General features: G+C 38.8%; 1 protein-coding gene across 3 annotated transcripts in view; it reads right to left on the bottom strand.

Annotated features, from left to right (window-relative positions):
* cntfr (ciliary neurotrophic factor receptor) overlaps window positions 1-20,094 on the bottom strand; it is a 220,850-nt gene that overhangs the window by 14,522 nt on the left and 186,234 nt on the right. For all 3 annotated transcript variants that reach the window (XM_065965866.1, XM_065965867.1, XM_065965868.1), the window contains 2 exons: window positions 19,377-19,543; window positions 10,255-10,418 (listed from right to left, as the gene is read on the bottom strand). In XM_065965866.1, coding sequence (XP_065821938.1) covers window positions 10,255-10,418; window positions 19,377-19,543 — 331 coding nt within the window. The remainder of the gene's footprint in view (window positions 1-10,254; window positions 10,419-19,376; window positions 19,544-20,094) is intronic.

Raw genomic sequence — 20,094 nt, 5'->3', positions numbered from 1 at the left:
CAGAGGTCCTCTTAGAAATCTCTTAGAACATGTAAGAAAAAGAAAATATATTGTTCATTCATCTCAAGGTCTGAAGTCAATAACTTAAAAAACAAACAAGTCTTACCCAAGATGCTGCAAAGGAGAATTAAAACTGCCCTTGGATAAAGATTTTTCTCAGCTCAAGACTTAACAGCTGCTCTCAAATGTAGTTAGCTCCCTTAGCTATTGCAAGGAAACTGCCAAAGTCCTTCTTATCAACCTAGCTCTCATTCTGCTGTAAGTAGTTTTAGACTGTTCATAGATAACTGGATACTGGATAAAGGGTGGAATATATATGGACAGTACATTTTGGTAACTGTGTTATTTCCAAATATTTTGGCGCAGGGCCAAAATACAACACTGCTCCAAACACACACAGGCAACATAAAAAAAAGACTGGGAGCGAGGAAGATAAGGATGAGAAGCTTAGAAATTCACACCACACAAACATGCCACACAGAGCCTAGTGCTATAACACACACACACGCACACACACACACACGCTCACTTGTAAACACTCCCCAAGAGCCCTTCCACACAAAACCAGACAATACGAGGGGCAGAGAGAGGAGATGTGAGCATTCCTCAGGGATTGTATAAGGAACTTTGAGAAAAGGAGGTGACCCTTTACTTTTCACACATTCCCCCCCCCCCCCCCCCCCCCTACTGCCATCCTTCTATTTTTTCTTTCTCTTTCTCAGTCTCTCTCTATTTCATCTCATACCTCCATAACCTTCTTTCTTGAAGTGTTTAATGTTGCAAAATTCTGAAATAACTTTCCCCTTTGGAACAATGAAGTTTCTGCAAATCTTATCTCCAAGAAATAAGCATTTTCTGTGATGTTGTAGATAATATATAAGAAAGGAAGGATTATCAATGGATGGTCTTTCCCAGGGTTCAATAACACCAATTTGAGATTAAATATTTTAATGATGATTTTTATCAGGCGCATTGAACTTGTTATAATTCTTTCGTTTTATAGTTTTTTTTCGGATATATTATTGACAAACACATTCTTGGTTGAGAGTGGGAGGGGACAAAGAGTTCAGAGAACCAGTAAGGGCTGATGAGAAACTAAAAGAGCGACTGGAAATATGGGGGAAAATAAAAAGGCAGAGAAAATATAAAAAAGAGAGATGCAAAAAGGAGCAAGCCAAAGAAAGAGGAAAACGCAGAGACAGTTAGACATGGAGAGAATTGGCGTCGGTGGTCAGATCTAATCCAGTGAGCATGTCTGTTGTCCTGGAAAGGAAACCCAATTATATGGCACTTCCACTGGCCCGATGGCGCTCTGTGTGTAAGTGTGTGTATGTGCGTGCACTGAGAAGGTTGGTCTCATTAGGTTGACTGACAGCTCCCGTTTTTCCGCCGCACACACACACATATCTATGCGCACACAGAAACGACAAATACAGGGGTAATTTCTCAGACAGTATTTCCCTCTGTGAAGCCCCAATTGCCATAGCAGCAATTACTGTAAAAGGAAGCTAAACCCCCAGCCAATCTAAAGTCCTGAACTAGACCTCGCACCCTTAAAAAGCATGTGGGGAGCTTTCAGCAACACTGAAGTGTAGGTGTCTCTGCATTAACTTTGGTTTATGCTGTCACGCAGACATGTCCAAAATGTCAGACATGAAAGCGTTGTGAGGGATCAGAATTGAATCAGGATTCAACGCCTACAAATTTAACATACTCCAGGAAAGTTATTCAAATGTACTTTTCCTCTGATGACAGCTCCTTGGAGAGGGATATGCATGCCCTTTTGAGCTTATTTGACATGTTTACTGTAACTTGTTGGTTTGTGGAGACTGTCATTCAAAAAATAAGAAAAATTACCCAAAATGATGAAACAATGATCGTTTAATGTGATGTTTTTATGAAGTAAATAAAGACAGTGATGAAAACGATGTTGTAAAGAATGACATAAAGTTGACTCAAGCTACTTGGTTCTGTGACTTTTTTTCTGTGAAGATTCTATTACTATGGGGTGTTCAAGTGCTGGAAAGAAAGTCAGACGTCCAGGACTTCTAAGTGGCTGTCTAATTAATTGCTGTTTTAGGCAGATAATCAATCCCATAAGACAAATGACAAAGAGCATTAATTGTAATAGATTGCGCTGTGTAATAGGATGTCAGTTTGATAAACTCTAAAAGCCGGAGAAAAAACATAAATTAAATGAAAGAAGATTGAATCCAATGAAAACAGTGAGCAATGTGTAATATCGTACTGGGGCTGAACAGGCTCACAATGATCATTTCTACTCAACGGTCTCCGAGGCAGTGCCCTCATTTCAATAATTTGTGAGGAAGACTCAAACACAATCATTAATCTCTTACCCAAATCACCAGATAGACGTTTTCTAAAATACCCCCCCCCCCCCGTTGTTTCCTACAGAACTCTGCATGATAAAGATAAAGATGAAGCTGACAGACAGGCTGTGAAACTGCTGTAAGCCAGCTGAACCGCAGTTCTCCAAAGAGAGCTGTGCTGCCCAATGGCAGCTGGCACTGCTCATCACAAGTTGTTGCCTTTGGGCAAAAAAAAAGTTCCATCATTTCTTTTAAAACATGTCTTAAAAAGTAGGTCATTGTTTGCACTTTTGGCACTTTAAATGCAACTTTTACTGACAATGTTTCCTTGGCAGAATTTGTTCAGGATAAGCTATTTTTCCCCATTCACACTGGTTTCTTTTTGTTCAGCTATGGGACAAAATGATATAGATAACTGCAACTCTCTTCAGCCACTTAAAAAACATTAAATAAATGTTGCATTACAGGAACTGTTTAGAATATCCTCCTGTGTTTTTCTTGGAAGAAGCCAGCCTTCTTTGTCAAATCTTAACAAGTGTTTTTGTCTTCCCTGTGGTCTCTGCAATGTTCATTCTATCAAAGATTTATTGGCCATGAGACACAAGCTCAGACAGCGATATCCAAACAGTGCATGTGTGTGTCCTCCTGACAGTGGATAAAAGAGTGTGTATGACAGCCCCAAGGATTGACATGATGATATAGGAATCAATAGAGGCAAAGGAGAGGCCAGTGCCTCCATTCATCTTCATTCACCCTTACAAAGCCGGACCTCTGAAGCATCATAAAAAGTAAACAATGACATATCCCAACTGCAACACACAGGACAGCTTTATATAAAATAATGTCAAACAGAAAGAACTACTCCCTCTATGTTGTTCTTGATTTCTGCTCCCTTCTCTTAAACTCATATACTGATATTTTGTACTTTCCTTTTGGCTAAATTTGAACAAGAATTGGTTTGACATTAAGGAATTGACTTTATATGTATTATTAGATGCTGATCAGAGTATGCATCTCTGTGTGTATGATTATGTAAATGTAAAAGACACAATTCAACTTTAATCTATTTTGACAGCAGCGCTAAATGATGGCAGCTTTCATATGTGACAGGATTGGATTTACCCTTTGTGTGTGTGTGTGTGTGTGTGTGTGTGTGTGTGTGTGTGTGTGTGTGTGTGTGTGTGTTAAAAATACGGGCTATGATAAATGATCTGTCGGTGGCAGTGTCCTTTAGATGGGATGTTTTTCCCCAAACAAGGTCTTAACATTTATCATGCTCGCCCACAGATACAAATGGATGGCTTGAGAGACGGATGGTTAGATAACCAGCGTAATGCATGGATGGAAGGACAGATGGATGGAAGCATGGATGGATGGATGCATGGATGAATGGATGGAAGGATGAATGCATGGATGGATGGATGCATGGATGGATGGATGGATGCATGGATGGATGCTTAAGCCATCAAATTGCTGATGGGGGGAAAGTGGTAGGTACTGGTAGAGAAGCATGTGGAAGTGAAAAGGACAAAAGTAAGTGAAGAGATGAAGTGAGAATGGGAGATAAAATGAGGAGGAGAGAATCATAGGCACTGTTTTACTTTCATTAATGTCAACGTCAGACTGAGTTGAAAAGCCTCGTATTCAGGGTCAACCTCTGCTTTTACTCTGCCATGAGAACAATGTTATTCAAAACATTACATAATACATATGCACACAGCATACACGGCCATCGAAAATGAACAGAATCCAAATGCATGGAGAAAGAATTACATAGGGACACACTTGCATAATCATTTACATACCGTTTTTGGCTGAAAATCTACTTACCATTACAAACATGCACACACACACACACACACACACACACACACACACACACACACACACACACACACACACACACACACACACACACACACACACACACACACACACACACACACACACACAGAGCTCCAGCTCAGTATTGATTCATCTAAGTGCTTGCAGGATGAAAATGAATTTTGGCAAACATAAAAAGAGCATTATGACATGGAAGGAGAGAGAGAGATAGACCATGTGTTGGAGGGAAAAGAAAAGAGCGATAGGAAAGTGAAGCAATAATGACAAAGAAAGGAAGACATGGGGAGAGTGGGTGATGAGGGAGATACGTACAAAACAAGAGTGAAGGAAAATGATAGAGGGAGAAAAGGGACAAAGACAGTGAGGTGGGGGCGGGAGGGTACGGCAGATTGATGGCTGAGGGAGGATGCAGCATGTCAGACAGAAGGACAACAGAGAGAAAATGTGGGATAGAAAAAATGAATGGAGGGCTATGTTGTGTTGGCCAAGCAGGCCAAGATTAAAGAAGAATCTCCAGCCCACCTCCCTTCCCTGCTCCCACTGATTAATGGTGTCTCTCTGTCTGTCTGAGTTTTTGTAGGTCTTACATCATAAACAGTCATCTTCGTACATTTCTACATTCTATCATGTATAAACACAGTATGTATGGCTTTGACATCCATTGGCAGCCTGTAGGAGGGCAATTATATGTATATATTCTGTGTGGGTCTGTGAATATACCGCATTACAAAAGTTTTCTCAGGTAAAGTAATCGCCTAAAAACAGAAGACATGTTCTCCAGCACTGTATCATATTTTAGAATATTTTCAATCACTCTAAAAAATCAAGAGCAAGAAATTTAAAAGATAAGACAACAAAGTTGATCACTGCTTAACAATTTAGTTAATTTAGACTGATGACTAAACATTCTTTAAAAAAGAAATCCCTGGCATTGGAAAAAAGAAGGTTTAAATCACACACATACAGAATTACGGTTGACGCTTGGGGATAATATATATAATAATAATCTGTGACTGTGTGTTCATTGTTTTCACATGTACACTCGTGCATATGCATGTAAGAGCACTTGGAAGCATTTCCATGTATATTAATCTTTATAATTAGAAGAAGGAGATTGGTTTGTGTGTACATGTGTCTTTGTCTCGATGCATATGATTATGTTTGAGTGTATCTGTATGGGCCTGTGCTCATTTCTGTCCGTGTGAAACTCTGCAAGGAAATGTGTGTTTTCAGTGGGCTGGAGTTCAGCATCATCCCCAAAGGGCAATTTACAGCGAAGCAGATGCAGTTTCATCTGAAATTGTTCTTATCACAGTAACTGGACCATTGCTTTAATTGTAATAAGAGGTTGAATTCTGGCTCAGTGCAGGGAGTGCGAGGCTGAGATGGAAACGTCACAGCACATGGCCATGGGAAACAAAACAATCGACTGAACCTTTGCAAAGGATGCAGATTTATTCTCAAGTGGTCATTCTTTTTGCTTCTTTGTAATTAACTCTCCATTACTCAATAACAGTTCATGGCACAGACATAATGAGAAGTGCAAAGTCATGCAGGCACAGAAAAACATCTTTCCTACTGAGTGTCAGGAGACTGGCTGGCTGTCTTTATTATATTATATTTATGAAACATTCAAGATACGGCCTAAAGAAAAGGCATCACCATCTTTACTAAGTTACCCTTTTTTTATTACTCACTTGGTGGCAGGTAGTGTTTTAGAAGGAATCAGAGTATGGCAGCTGTGCTTATCTTGGGATTAAATATGATGAAATTTCCCCATGTACTACACACTGGAGGAATAAAACCATAGTTCTTAAACTGAGCTTGTTGAAATCAAATACCATTCCAGCTGGGCTTAAGGGTAACAAAATCACAATTCACGTTCAACAACATTGTTAAATTGTGCTGTTTAAGTAAAGCTGGCTGACATGGCTAAAGTCAAAACTCAAATTTCAAACCATTTCATTATGACACTTGGATTTACTCTTTGTGGTCACGTCAGTTATTATATTTCACCATCCACTTCCAGATGTTCTGTCATTCCTTCATCCTTTTTCTTCTCATGAACAATTCGTTCTTCTTCCTTTAACGTGAAACACCAATATCAGTTGACAAAACTAAGCAGTATCACGATGATATGATAACAGAGGCATGTGGTTGTAGTATTTTACATTGTTTCTGAATTTCCAGTGTTGTGTCTTTAATGTGGTTTTTCAATGTGCTTGTGATTATATATAGCCTTGGCCTTGTCACCCTTGTGAAACAGATTTTCAATCTCAATGTTGCCTCCTTAGTGCTTTCTTGTGGTTACTCTTGCTTCCCTCCCTACCTCTCATCTGCCATCCATTCCTCAGTGTTTTATGATCAAAGAATGTGTCTCAGGCGTATATAGATTATTAAACATTACCTCTATTTTGAATGCAATAAGCACCTTCTTTCCCTCAATCCAATTCTTCATCAATCACCTTTGACACTCCATAGCTTAAGTCCAAATGCTCTCAGGTATCTAATGTGTATGTCATTATACTGCTTCTCTCTCTTTACTTCATCTACCAGAGTCTGCTATCCATTAACATTTTTCTCCTTATGTGATGCACTCCATCCATCTCAGCTTCAAACTTTCCCATATTTTCTCCTTCTGTCTGACTCTCCATCACTCTAAGTATCTGGGCCAGTCATCCCTTCATTCCTCACGAGGATGGATGGTTTCCTCTCAAGATCAGTCTGATCACACCAGCGCTTTCATTTCTGACTCAAAACATATTTCAAAATGTTACATGTGAAAGCCATTCTCACCCAGCTCTGTTGCATCTAACCACATTAAAGCTGAATTCCTCAGCAGTACAAACCACTTCAATTAGCATTCAACCTCTGGGGCTATAATTAATGAAGTATATATGGAGCCAATAAACAGTGTATCTTATTTTGGCAACCTCATTAAACTCCACTTAATGATTTATGTCACGGCTTGAAAGTTTTTTTTTTGTTGTTGTTTTTTTTCCCCAAGCAGAAACTGTAGTCTAGTACATGAGGTTAACTGTATATTCAGCTATCATGAACTCCAATAGCAGGCACTGACAAGCTGCCATAACTAGCTGAAACGACTGTTTACATTGTTTCCCTCTCAAAGCAGCGCACACTCAATGTCTTCACAGGAATTTGAAAAGGGAAAGCTGGTTTATAATAAAAGTTTATCGAGAGAAATGTATGTCCTTATTTGCAGTACAAAGTCTATTCCACATAATGGATGACATCAAAAGTAATGGCTAAAATCTAAATTCCCATTTAGATAAATGCTGTATATGTTTATATATTCATTTTGTGTATTCATGTTCAACTGTCATTGAGTTGGCTGATTTTAATCCGTGGTTAGGTCAGATCTGTATATTTGAAGTTGACACAGAGTCTGAAGTGGTAGCAGAGTGCATGTAAGCCACATAAATGTGCTAATTTCAAAAGCCTTATAACTCAAGTGCAAACATAGGGTTATCTCTGCGACAGCCATCAATTAATCTTAAGATAGGTTGGCCTGTGGAGTCTTCAATGATTTTTTTGTCCCCCACTGACATAGGAAGATGCAGAAATGTATGGTGTGGATGGGGCCATGCAGATGTGGACATCTGTATCATTTGTACTTAAATCACCCCTACAGTGTCCTTATTAGCTCCTTTTGATTCTGTTATTTCCCCAACTGGGGAAAAGGCTGTCAGTAAGCACAACACCAGTCCTTATGATTTAATGAATGAATCTACAAGTAATAAGAAAATATACTTTGTGGGTTGCTGCTAATTTATATTTCTTACAAACTTGTTGCAATTACATCCATACATTGTTTGCATTAACTTGAAAGTGTAAAATTCAGACCAATTAAACACAACTTCCGTTTTTAATTATCAGCAATGTAGCTATTAAGTATGAAGTATGGAGACTGACAAACACAGCTTTGGCCCTGCTCTGAACCACACTACTACAAGAACTTAAACCGTGCATGACATGGAGGCATTCATCAAAGAACACTGCAAAAATAGAAAAATGTACCGTTTTCAGCTGTCATCAGCTGTATTTATGGTATTTGCTAATTATGTGTTCTTACCCAATCCAAATATTGACTTAAGGTTTCCCACCTTTCACGTAATGCAGAAGTTCACATATTGATTGATTAGTGGCAAGGGCAAGAAGGGAACCTGAGAGGGTGTGTCAGAGTTAATCATTAAATAATTGACTTATACTGCAAAGATCTAAGGTGTTATTATAACAACCGTCATTCCCACTGTTCGTGTGTTGCTCTGTGTGTGTGCGTGTGTGTGTGTGTGTGTGTGTGTGTGTGTGTGTGTGTGTGTGTGTGTGTGTGTGTGTGTGTGTGTGTGTGTGTGTGTGTGTGTGGGAGAGGGGGAGGGGAAGGCAAAAGAAAGAGAAACATATGCATGTACAGTATTATTAAAAGAAGTATGTCTTTACATATGTGATCGTAGCTTAAGGTACAGTGTGTACATAAATGTTGCACATGTTTGGCCTTTAAAACATCACCATCACACGTCTTCAGAGGACAAAATAATATTCACTTTGATCATTATGTCGAAAGACTCAACAACCCAAAGGCATACCAAATCTGAAGAGCAAATCTACACATTTGACAAGCAGGAGCCAGCTACATCTTATACCTGATTAGGCACTTGAGTAATTCAATTAATCATTTTAATAGCTGCACATAATTAATTCCAACTTTGTTTGAACTAGGGTAATAAAAAGAGGAAAGTGGTGCCAAAATAATTAAACTGAGTCCTCTGAAAATGATGGTCTGCACTGATATATCACTATGAATATACAGAACCAGTGAGGGGAAAAAAACACCTAATAAACCAAAGAAAAAAGGGAAAGAAGGGAAATTAGAATGAAAAAAAAAAAAGAATACAAATGGAATAAAACATTGCTGTGAGTTGATGAATATGACAGAGGCACATTTGAGGTATAAAGAGGGATGGACTTAAGAGAACAGTGAGAAAGATAAAAAAAAGAAAGAAAAGGGGATCAGTTGATAATTCATGTCAGTGCATGTGTTTCCATTCCAGAAACCTTAGTTCCTAAAACAACACCTTTACAGACCATTGACGTGGATGATAATAATGATGCAATGTTAAACCTCTGCAGCTTTCATCCCAGGAATCCTATAGTGGACACATATGCTTTTACTATAGGAAGCCCCCCGAGGGAACTGAACCCACATGAAGTAGTCAGATACAGTAACATATACCGAAGAAGCTGAGCGATTATGTCTGTCTCTGAGGGGATCAAACTCAAACGTCTACAGGTTGGACCCGTTTACCTAGAACTGCTTCTCAAAGCCATCTCCCCACATGTCCTTTAAATCCTTCTATTTATTTCACAACTCATGATAAATCTAGATTTTACGTCAAAAAATGTCCAAAAGGAGTACAACAAAATATGATAGGAATTTTTTTTTTGCCATTTCCTTTAAAGAAAATTATGCCACAGGGAAAACTTGGAAAATATGGATGGATTAAGGCCAACACTGCTTTGGAGAAAGAAATAAGATATAGTCACTTGAGGTTAGGAAATACTAGATAATGAATGATACTACAACAGGTGTTTGGCAATGTTGACTTACAGCTTTTGGTAATGGAGATGTATCTGGACAAATGTTCACCACTATTTATAACTGTCTCTTTTTTTGGCTTATGAAACACTCATTACAAACGTCAGCCAGATTTATTTTTTCAGAACTAGCTATGCTACTCATTAGTAAGAGGCTAATTCCAAATCACTGAGCTCCTTTAAATAAGGTGTGATTAATGTGCGTGTGTTCAGTTTTCACAGGAGTTAATTAGTAGGCTCAGACATATGATTTTATTGGCCCCATTGGATCAAACCTTGTTTTTATCTGACTCAGTCTTTTACTCCATCTTAACTGATTGTAAATCATACAGATGATCATAATAAGTGATTTTTCTCTGCATGAAATACTAATGGAGCTTAATATGTCCCATCTGCACTCAATGTTCTGAATCATGACCTCAAAGAAGAAATGCCTCGCACACACAGCAGCAGCAGCATTACTCACATGCTGCCACTGTTCCCGGATGAGTGGCCGGTATCGAAGGAAGTATTTCAGGGGGAAGTTGTCGATGTCAGGCCATGTGGCGGGGCTTTGCCAGGAAACCTCCAGCCTCCGAGCGTTCAAACGGATCGGAGTCGCCGTCACACGCTCTGGAGGGTCTGGTTTGACTGTTGGGTGACAAAAAAAAAACAAACAAGTTAAAGGGGGTATCCCATAGATTTAACACATAAAGGTCGTCACACTTGTCAGGAAGAGTACTACTCAGACAGTTAAAGAAACTGCTAATGTCTTCTGTGGCTCTGGAGGGAGAATTCTGAAGAAAATAAACCATGACAGTGTCACAATTATTTAAGATTTAAGGCGTATTCAGGCAAAACACACAAGTCCTTGTTATTTGTTCACTCTTAGTTCAAGCAATTGATCAAAGTTCAACACATTTGAACTTTTGCTGCAGCCTTGGATATCCAACTGAGCCATCTCAACACAGCTTATACATAATAATGGAACACAGACAGGCTTTTCTCCCATCTAAATGAGAATACACCTTAAGGTTTGAAAATTCAAATACTTAACACAAAACATTGAAAGAAGAAACAAAATTGTCTCATGAAAGATGCTATTCAGCACACTCCTGGGTTAGCTTGAATCACACCAGGAACTAAGAGTCAGCATATCCTAAGTCTCTAATACAAACCATTGGTTTTAACCATTCTTTAGAAGTATTTTCTTTTCCCGTTTACTAATGGAAACCATTATATAGAGGTGGAATGAGGGGAACATTTGTTAATTGACAGCAAAATTAGGAAATGAGGACAAAGACAGACATTAGAGGGAGTTGTGACATATTTCAATATGAAAGATTATCAGTCCCTGATGAAAGGCGTGTGTGAATGGTGTGTGTCTGAATACATGTCCATTGAGGTAGACAGACAGAGAGCTTGAGAGTAGGATTTGGTGCTTTTCAGGACATATTGAATGACCAAACCTTTGTTAGATCTTCCCCACTAGGGAACACACTGTCCTGCCACTTTAGCTATCCAAAGCAGATACACACAAAACATCACAAAAGGAAATGGATAGCAGCAATTATTATCTTAATTTCTGATAAAATAAACGCAGATGTAGCACCAGATGGTGAAAGTATCTCAGTTAAAAAAGCAACACAAGTACAAAGCATGCCAACAGACAGCACACAGGCTAGAAGACAAAGGAAGAAGCAAACATACAGAGCTCTCTCTCAGTGTGACCTTCACAGAATAAATGATTATAAATATAAAAGAAAGATGAAGAAGGTAACACAGATAAAAGCACACACACAGCTTTCTCCCTTGAGAAAGAGATGTTAACTCATTGTGACCTTCTTCAAGTTAATCTAAGACGAACGAAAAGGACAACGGATGGAGAGAATAGAAAAGAGCATAAAGACAGTGTGTAACCAAAGTCAGAGGAGACCACAGTTCAGAATTTCTCATCTTTGTCCACATCCGCTTTGTCCGACAGTGAATAACAGAGGGAAACATGTGCAAGCCCAGAATATAACAGAAATAAATCTGTATGGGTTGGGTGTCTCAACGGCTTCTAAAGTATTCATATCACTTGAGTATTAGCTTTGTGTTGCATGAGTAATGAACACATCCTTCTTTTGATGACCTGCGGGGGGCACCTGGAGCCTGACCAAACACCGCTCGAAATACTAAAGTGGAAAGAAAGAGAGGATTTTTCTCCTAACCGAGGAGTTTAAAATCCAATGAGACTATAGGGGTCTCTTCCTTAGCAGATCAAAACAGATTTCAAGGAAATAAAATTACGCTAATGTGCAGGACTGTCCAGGAACAGATCAAGAGTTTAAAAACGTAGGGCCTGATTCACCTAAAGGATTGCGCTTAACTTGTGCAAATTTGAGAAAAATATAGAATGCAATCCACAAAGCACATGCAGAGGGTGAAATGCACACAAACTACATTGCTAAGCAGACAGTGTCCTGGGCGCGTCTGTCCGAATTACACGTATGTTAATAAGAGAATATTCCAAAAATCTGTGCAAAAATGCCCCATTATATGCAAATGAGCCGTATTGCAAATACCATTTAATTCATTAATACCAGCACTAATTACCACATGCAGTTACAGCGGTTCTATTTAACGTCATTGAAACATGTATATTAAATAACTCTGCTTATTCAATTAAACTCAAAAGGTGGGCACATTGCCTGGTGGTACCTGTGGCACAGTATTTCTAAGAGATGTCACACACAAACTTCAGGCTAAAAAATTCTGACATTGAATAACTTTAAAATAAATGATCTGTTAACGTGTGTAAATGACAGAATATATCTAGGGGTTAAATAAGTCTGGGGCTGTCAGCAACTCAAAACTTTATTTACATCTTTGGAGAGGTTTGCAGCACAAGGTTGTGAGTTTTTCTTCTTTATCAAAATGTCCTTGCTTGCTCCATTCACGGAGGAAGCTTTCTTCTAAACAGTGAAACTTGTTTTACATTTTTCAAGTCTGGCATCAAAAGAAAGCCTGAAATGGTTCCCTGTCCTCTTCAAGTTCATCATCTTTATGTGGACAAAACGGCTACATCAGCATGAGGAACTCATCCTGTGCAGAGTAGAGGTTCATACGTTTTTTCTCCACAATCGTGTGCAAAACAAGAGAAAACGGCATGGAGCAGGACGACTTTATGGGCGTGTTTGAGCCTTAATGTCAATAGCACTTTAAGCTTTGTGAATTTGACCTTAAAACAGTGGTTTCCCAACTTTTTTTGGCTCATGCCCAACTTTGATTTCACAGAACTCTGGCGACCCATACATCCAAAACACACAGCTTTTAGCTAAACTTAATTTCTTTCCAGTATATGATATTTTTTATAATGTGTTGCACGTAAACATTTATTTTTAAACACCTTACAGCTATTTAATGTACATTATTGTGGACAGAGGCATAAATGCTAGGATGAGATTTCTGCTCAAAGTGAAACTCAAATGAATCAAAAACGTATTTAGAAAGAAAAGGGCTAAGAAGTAAAATATCAATGAGAGTATTTTCTCTGTCTTTAGGTGTCCATTTCTGTGGGGGCGCAGGGGGACGAAGAAAAATAGTTATTTCTGTCTCTTTAGTATTCTTGTAAACATTTACACTTGAGCACATTTGGTGTTTAGAGATTGTGGGGAACACATGCATCCTCGGGTCATTTGATTAAGATAAGTTTTGTTTAAGATTTGCCAAGCTCAATTTAACATATTCTGCATTTCATTTGAATTTGATATTCATGATGGGATGAGGGAAAACTGTAGGATACAGCTGACTTACATTCTGTGTGGCGCTTTATCTTTATGAAAAACAAAATATTGTAAGGGACTCGGTTACATGTCTGTGGTGACTGTTATGTTAACATTAGTAAATGTGTCAGATTGACAGCTGTGTTACAATTGGCAGTGTTCTGTGTGTAATAATGCCTGTGACTGGATGAGAGTGTGAGAGTGGTTGTGTGTGTGCTGCCTGCTGGTGCATATGTGTGACTCTGTGTGCATGAGCATGGATGAGAGACAGACAGAGACCTTGGCTACGGCCCAAAGTAGCTTGTGTTCTGTTTGACAATAAAACCCATGCTAATCTGGATAAAGTCTTGTAGCATCATTGAGGCATAATGCTACAATATATTTTTTTTACTGATCAATAATAAGACCTTTTAGGTGGACCCCATTTCAATTCCATGCTTGGGAATGCCTGCCTTTAGACATAGCAGATAGCCAGGGCAAATGAGACACCATTTTTGGAGCCATTAGTATCTGCAATCCATTCTTAGTGAATTAAAAGTTTCCACAAAACTTAGATAAACATCCCCAAGAATTAATTTAAAAAATGTCCGTCAAGTCATAAATTATTGTTGAATGAGATATCACAATGGGGATAAAGCCTTTTGCCCACTAATGAAAGCTCTCGCGATGGCAATTTCACAATCTGGCAACATTGAGTCTTTCCCAAGAAAGAATGTAGTCTTCCATCCCTCATCAGTTTATCTCAGCAGAGATGGTACATGGAGCTAACACAACAGACTTGTCCTTTGACTTACTTGAGTCTGAAGCAGCGTGCTGTTCTTGCAGTCTTTGGTTGCACTGCAAACAATTGGTCAACACGGCTGAGTTCTAAAAACGCCCCCAATAATTCTTAATGTGGGGGACAATGTGAGTAGATAATGACAGAATATGGTTGGCTACAAAAAGAAGAACAAAACATTCATAAAGGCATACTTTTAAGGCATAGGGTTGATATGTTTGCCCATGCTTGACATTGGTGTGTTTACTCTGCTAAATCAAATTTGCATCCACATTACAGTTCCCCTTTCTTCCTTTTAGTCCCATGTTGCAACAGTCACTCCAGCCCATTCTCACTCTTTGCAGGTGATGCAAGTGAAAAGATGTATGAAACATAAAAGTCTAATCTTTAAAACAGGTACTCGCAAAAGTATTATATGCACCGTCTGCTGAGAATGGAACAATCATTTGGGAGGGAGAGTAGCTAATCTTTCTTGCTATAAGGGAAAAAAGACCTTTAAAGTATTTCCTTGTGGCTATGGACTTTGCAGAAATCATGCAGTCAAGTAGAAAATACCTGCAAAGACTATGTCTTCATTAAGAATCCAATGTACCAATGTAAGCCAGAATGCTGCTGTGAACATCTGATTACAGTTTTTGTAAAACCATTATTTTGTGTTATGTAGTAATTTCACTAAATGCACCCAGGTGTAACCTCATGATAAAAATTGTCTGAGAAATGCTGCAGCTTTCACTAGACCACTGGAGAATAAACCATATCCCCTTTCACATGAATGGGATTGTAACAAGAAAGAACACAAAACACTAAAAAGGGGAATCATTGTATTGTTCCACAGCAATGCAGGTGCAGGCATCTTACTGTGTACTTGAACAAATGGAACCAATCAAGGGAAGTATAGCATTTCTATCTTGTACTGAAATCTCAATAATTTAACACAAATTGTGAAAAGTGCTGTAAAACTGTTATTGTTGTGTAAGTGCAGCACAAAGCTACTCCATACATGATGCCTTTACTCTTTAAAAAGTAAAAATCTTCAAACACAAAATGTGCTGTCAGAAAAGTAATCCAACCATTGATTATCTAACCCTCTTTTCCTGTTTGGGGTTGCGAGGGGGGCTGGAGCATATAACTGTCATTGGGCGAGAGGCAGGGTACACCCTGGACTGGTCGCCTGTCAATCACAGGGCTAACAACAAGCCACACCTAAGGGCAATTTAAAGCCACCAATTAACCAATAAACCAATGAACGAGCATGTCTTGTGAGTGTGGGTGGAAGCAGTAGTAGAGAGATCCCAGGCATGAATGGGGAGAACATGCAAACTCCATACAGAAAGGTCCTATCTGACTGGGATTCAAACCAGCTGTGAGGCAACAGCGCTAACCACTGTGCCGCCCCAGAGAAGTAATGCCACTGGTAAACGTAGTGGTCAAAATCCCAAACTGAAATCCAACATTAAAGCCTTTAAGTTTAAGTGCTACTATAGATGCAAAATCATTGTGTGTCTGGGAAAGCTATGGTTTGTACATTTTAGTGATGATTATATAAAGCATTGCGGTGTTAGCTTGGCAGCTCAGATGACTCATTCCTCATTAACTCCCTCAACCAATATGACATAAAGTCTCACACAAAGCATAGACTTTAACGCTGAGACTTTGATTGTCCCAAATCCGTGGCTTATGTTCAAAGATATATCAGGTAAAATGATTTCAACAAGCACTTTAAAAACATCTCACATCTGTGCTACTATTCAAAGCAATGATAGATTACAGTCCTGAGATATACCAGACCCATAACCAAGACATCTGCCTGCCTGGCCTTTATCTTCTGACTAAACTACAATGTGGATCATTCTGAAGATCCTGGAAAAAAGTAAGAGGTCACAATATGACCTCCAACGTTCGGTGTGTATCATTTTGGAGCTGATATAATTGGACTCTCTTTTGCCTTGGGGTTTTTGATGTACTGTAGGTTTAAACAATGCTCTTAAGGAATCCACTTTTCACTGAAAAAGTTGTACTTTTTATGCTTGGGTATGTCACTAATGAGTGCATTTCTTAGTAAATAAGCCTCATCTGCCAAATGTAGTTGTGCTTCTATGTAGCAAGTGCTGACCTCTAACCTCCCTGACATAACAAACTATTTTTGGCAAAATAAAAAGCTTTGTGTAACAAAACACTTAGTCAGAGCAGTCTTGTCAACTTATTTGGTAATTTCAGGGAGAAAGCTGGAGAGGGCTGTTATAAATAGAACCAGGGTGTTATTATTACATATTGAAGTATTTTTAACTGTGCTATTAACACCTTCACTTTGATTGACTGAACCCTTTTACTGGCTGCTCCTGGGACCTAGGAGCACAGAGTCACCTGTATTATATCCCTCCACTTTGTAAGTATTACCTGAAAGGATGACAGAAGTGAAAGACAATTTAATGGTGCTGATGAAAAGCTTGTGCAGCTACGTTTACCCTTTTGGGATTAGGTCATAGTATATTAAATTTAATCACACTGAATGAGTAATGCAGTGCTGGATGACAGCAGCTGGACGGATGTCACAGCAGACTTGAAAAATAAAATCAATGTAAAAACGCTTTCACTGTGGAAACCTTTACACTTAGAGAGCATCAGTGAGCGTTTGATCAGCTCGGCACTGGAAAGCTTTAAGTTATCATTTAATGAGTCTGGAGGCTTCTTGAGGGCTCTCTTTGTAACCGTACCCACAGCATGCACATGTGAGGACACACACACACACACACACACACACACACACACACACACACACACACACTCTCTCTATCTCATCTCATCTAATTTCAATCCAGTTTTGGTTGGATGAACAGGGACAGTTGAGAATCGTCTTACTCCCACACAGAATTCAGAAGTGCACCAGGAAGCATGAAATTGTTTTATTTATTTACGATCTGCCTCGTTGTCCCTGATAATGAATGTGACTTACAAGTTAAAATGGCATGAGAAAGACTTTTAACAATGCAGCGAGGAGGGGTTGGGAGGTGTGGGAAGGCAAACAATAAAAACAGAAAAGTGACAGAAAAGGCGAAACAGAAAGGAAGAAGCTAGACGACTTACACAATTCATTTTTTTAAAAAAAGTGTTAAATCACTATGTCTACTTTTGGCCTTCTATGTGACTGTTATGCATGTTGTTCTTAAATGTGAATTTAAAAAGTTTCAGATCCCTTGAACTCTTGTTGAGAGCTTTTCAATTTAAGACCACCAGGTGATGGTGTCATTTTATTGTGATCAGTTATCCACAACAAAAACAAGTGATCATAAGGCAAAAGCAAGCTTAAGCCTCTTCAGGCCAACCAGTTAATAAAGTCACCTATATGATTGATCAGAAAGGTGTCATACACTGTAAAACTATTGTGTACATTCAGCTAACTAAAGAGAAAACAATTTAAAAGAAAATGTATTTTTTACAAATCAATGTGAAGAATTACAGTGTGGACAGGAGATATTTGTTGTATCATTTAAAATGTTATGTGAGAACATTTGGCTGATGAAAGACAAAAAGACAAAAAAGGAGGAAGAAGGACATGAAGGCAAAAGAACAAAGTCACCAGAATAGCATGCAGGACTGAAAGGGAAATCAAAGGGGAAGAAAGGAACAGTGGGGTATTTTGCTATCACCAGTAGTTGAAGGATATTTCCTGAGCCAAGGCGCTAATCCGGCTAGCATTAGCATTTTCATGAGTCCTGTGTCCGGGGTTTGGCAGTGCATGTCACAGCCTCATTTGGATACATATGTACACACACACACACACACACACACACACACACACACACACACACACACACACACACACACACACAAGAGAAAATTTTCTTTCCTCTCTCTCTCTCTCTCTCTCTCTCTCGCTCTCTCTCTCTCCTTTCAATACCCTCTCCATAGACACACTGCACACAAGTGCTGCAGCCTCATTGGTGCCTGTGTGTGTTTATGCGCCATGCACACCCATATCGCACTCTTAGCAATACAACAGAGCCGAGGACCGCTGGCAGCACTTCCCTTATCTATCAAAGTACTCCTCATTCCTTCTTTAAAATGAATTTCTTCTCTTCACTGCTTTCCAGTCTGAGTCACTCATGAATTCTAAGAGTCTTGCTGTTATTATGTGGCCTTCTGCAGCCAAATGAACAACAACTTCAGCAAACTGCATTTCTTTAAACTACTTACCACGTAACCATGAAGGCTGGCTGTACTTTCAATAATAGCCAATGAAGGGACAAACTTTTAATGCTGATTTTTTTTCTACATTAAACATGGGTAAAAATGTGCTTGTATTGCAGATGGGTGTTTGTTTGTATCTGGCATTTTCACTGAGAAACCAGTGAATTCATTTGGGATAGTTATGTACTTTTAAGCCTCAATTAAATACTTGTAGTGCAGAAAAGGTTCAGATGTAGTTTTTTATTTTATTGTCCAGTGACTGTGGAAGTGGCAGGGTTGCACAGTCAGTGGGTTTCTTGCTAATGGATTATGCTGTTGGTTAAAGAAAAGAAAACTCTGCACTATCCTGTCAGCTGGGTTACATTTATTTGGCTGTTTCAATTTTCAATGTTCTTTGTCTTTCTGGCACAAAACATTTATTCAACACATCTCAAAATTGAACAAGAAGTGAATAAAGCCAGTCATCTGTGGTCAAACAAACCCATTAAAGCTGCTCAACAGTTGGTATGCTCAAAGGGAGGCCTTGACACTCAAACATTTTGAAGGACAAAAAAAGGAACTTGAACTTAGATTTAAAAAGCATTCTTTGTGAATTTTTTTTTTTTTTTTCACTCTGAGGATACAATTCAAACGTTTTCAAAATGTCAGTGAGTTATCTTTTAAACCTTTGAACTCAAAATGAAACCATTTCATTTGAAGCAAATCATCCAAAGACGGTAGTGCTTACAACATGCAATCTCTACAATGATTAGCCTGTTATTCAATATGTATCAAATTTGGCTGTAAACACAAAAAACTTACTCTACAATCAAAGTGTAGCAAAGAAGAATGGAGCAGGAGAACACCTGTAGGCATCATGGCATACAGCAGTCTTACCTATACTGGATTCTTCAAATACTATGGTGGTATAGGCTTTCCCCAAGGCATTGACTGCTGTCACATTAACTTTGTAGGGGAAGCTGGAAAAGACCTCAGGGAAACGTACACGACAGCGGTTCTTGTGGTCCGGATCTTTCTGCACTTCTAATGAACGGTGGTTATGTCTGGAGAACAGAAACACAGAGACAAGCTTTTTACACATCTATAAGGTCAAATGTTTTTTGAGCTTGAAAAAAATTCAATTGATTGTAATTGTTTTTCCTTTTTTTCTCTTTTCTTTTTAGACAGTCTGGACGATACATATATCAAAAAACATCATTTGCAATCCAATATTAAAACTGCTGACTATGCCTCCTGCTACCCAGACGAGGACAGCTTGGATTTGGGACATTGCCAGACTTGAGTTTTACTGTCTTACTTTATCTTTTGTACATTTTGGCTTCCAGGCAGACATGGGTCTTAACAACTTTATTTTGCATTTTCTTCAAGGCTAAAAGCACATTTGAATCAGGCACTTTATTTATCATGGAAGAAAGCCAGATGTCAGCAGCTACTAAAGACAACTACCATCCTATCCTTAGGGAAGAGAAGACCCAACTTCTCCGGAGAAAAGAAATACAAAAGAAATACAAAACAGAAAAAACAGGTTAATATGATTACTGATTGGCTTGATGCTCTGCTTATATGCTCTCTGCACACACACACAAACACACAC

The sequence above is a fragment of the Labrus bergylta genome, chromosome 17, assembly GCF_963930695.1.
Source record: "Labrus bergylta chromosome 17, fLabBer1.1, whole genome shotgun sequence".
NCBI lineage: Eukaryota > Metazoa > Chordata > Actinopteri > Labriformes > Labridae > Labrus > Labrus bergylta.
The sequence above is the reverse complement of the archived record's forward strand: the minus strand, read 5'-3'. Positions and strand labels throughout refer to the sequence as shown.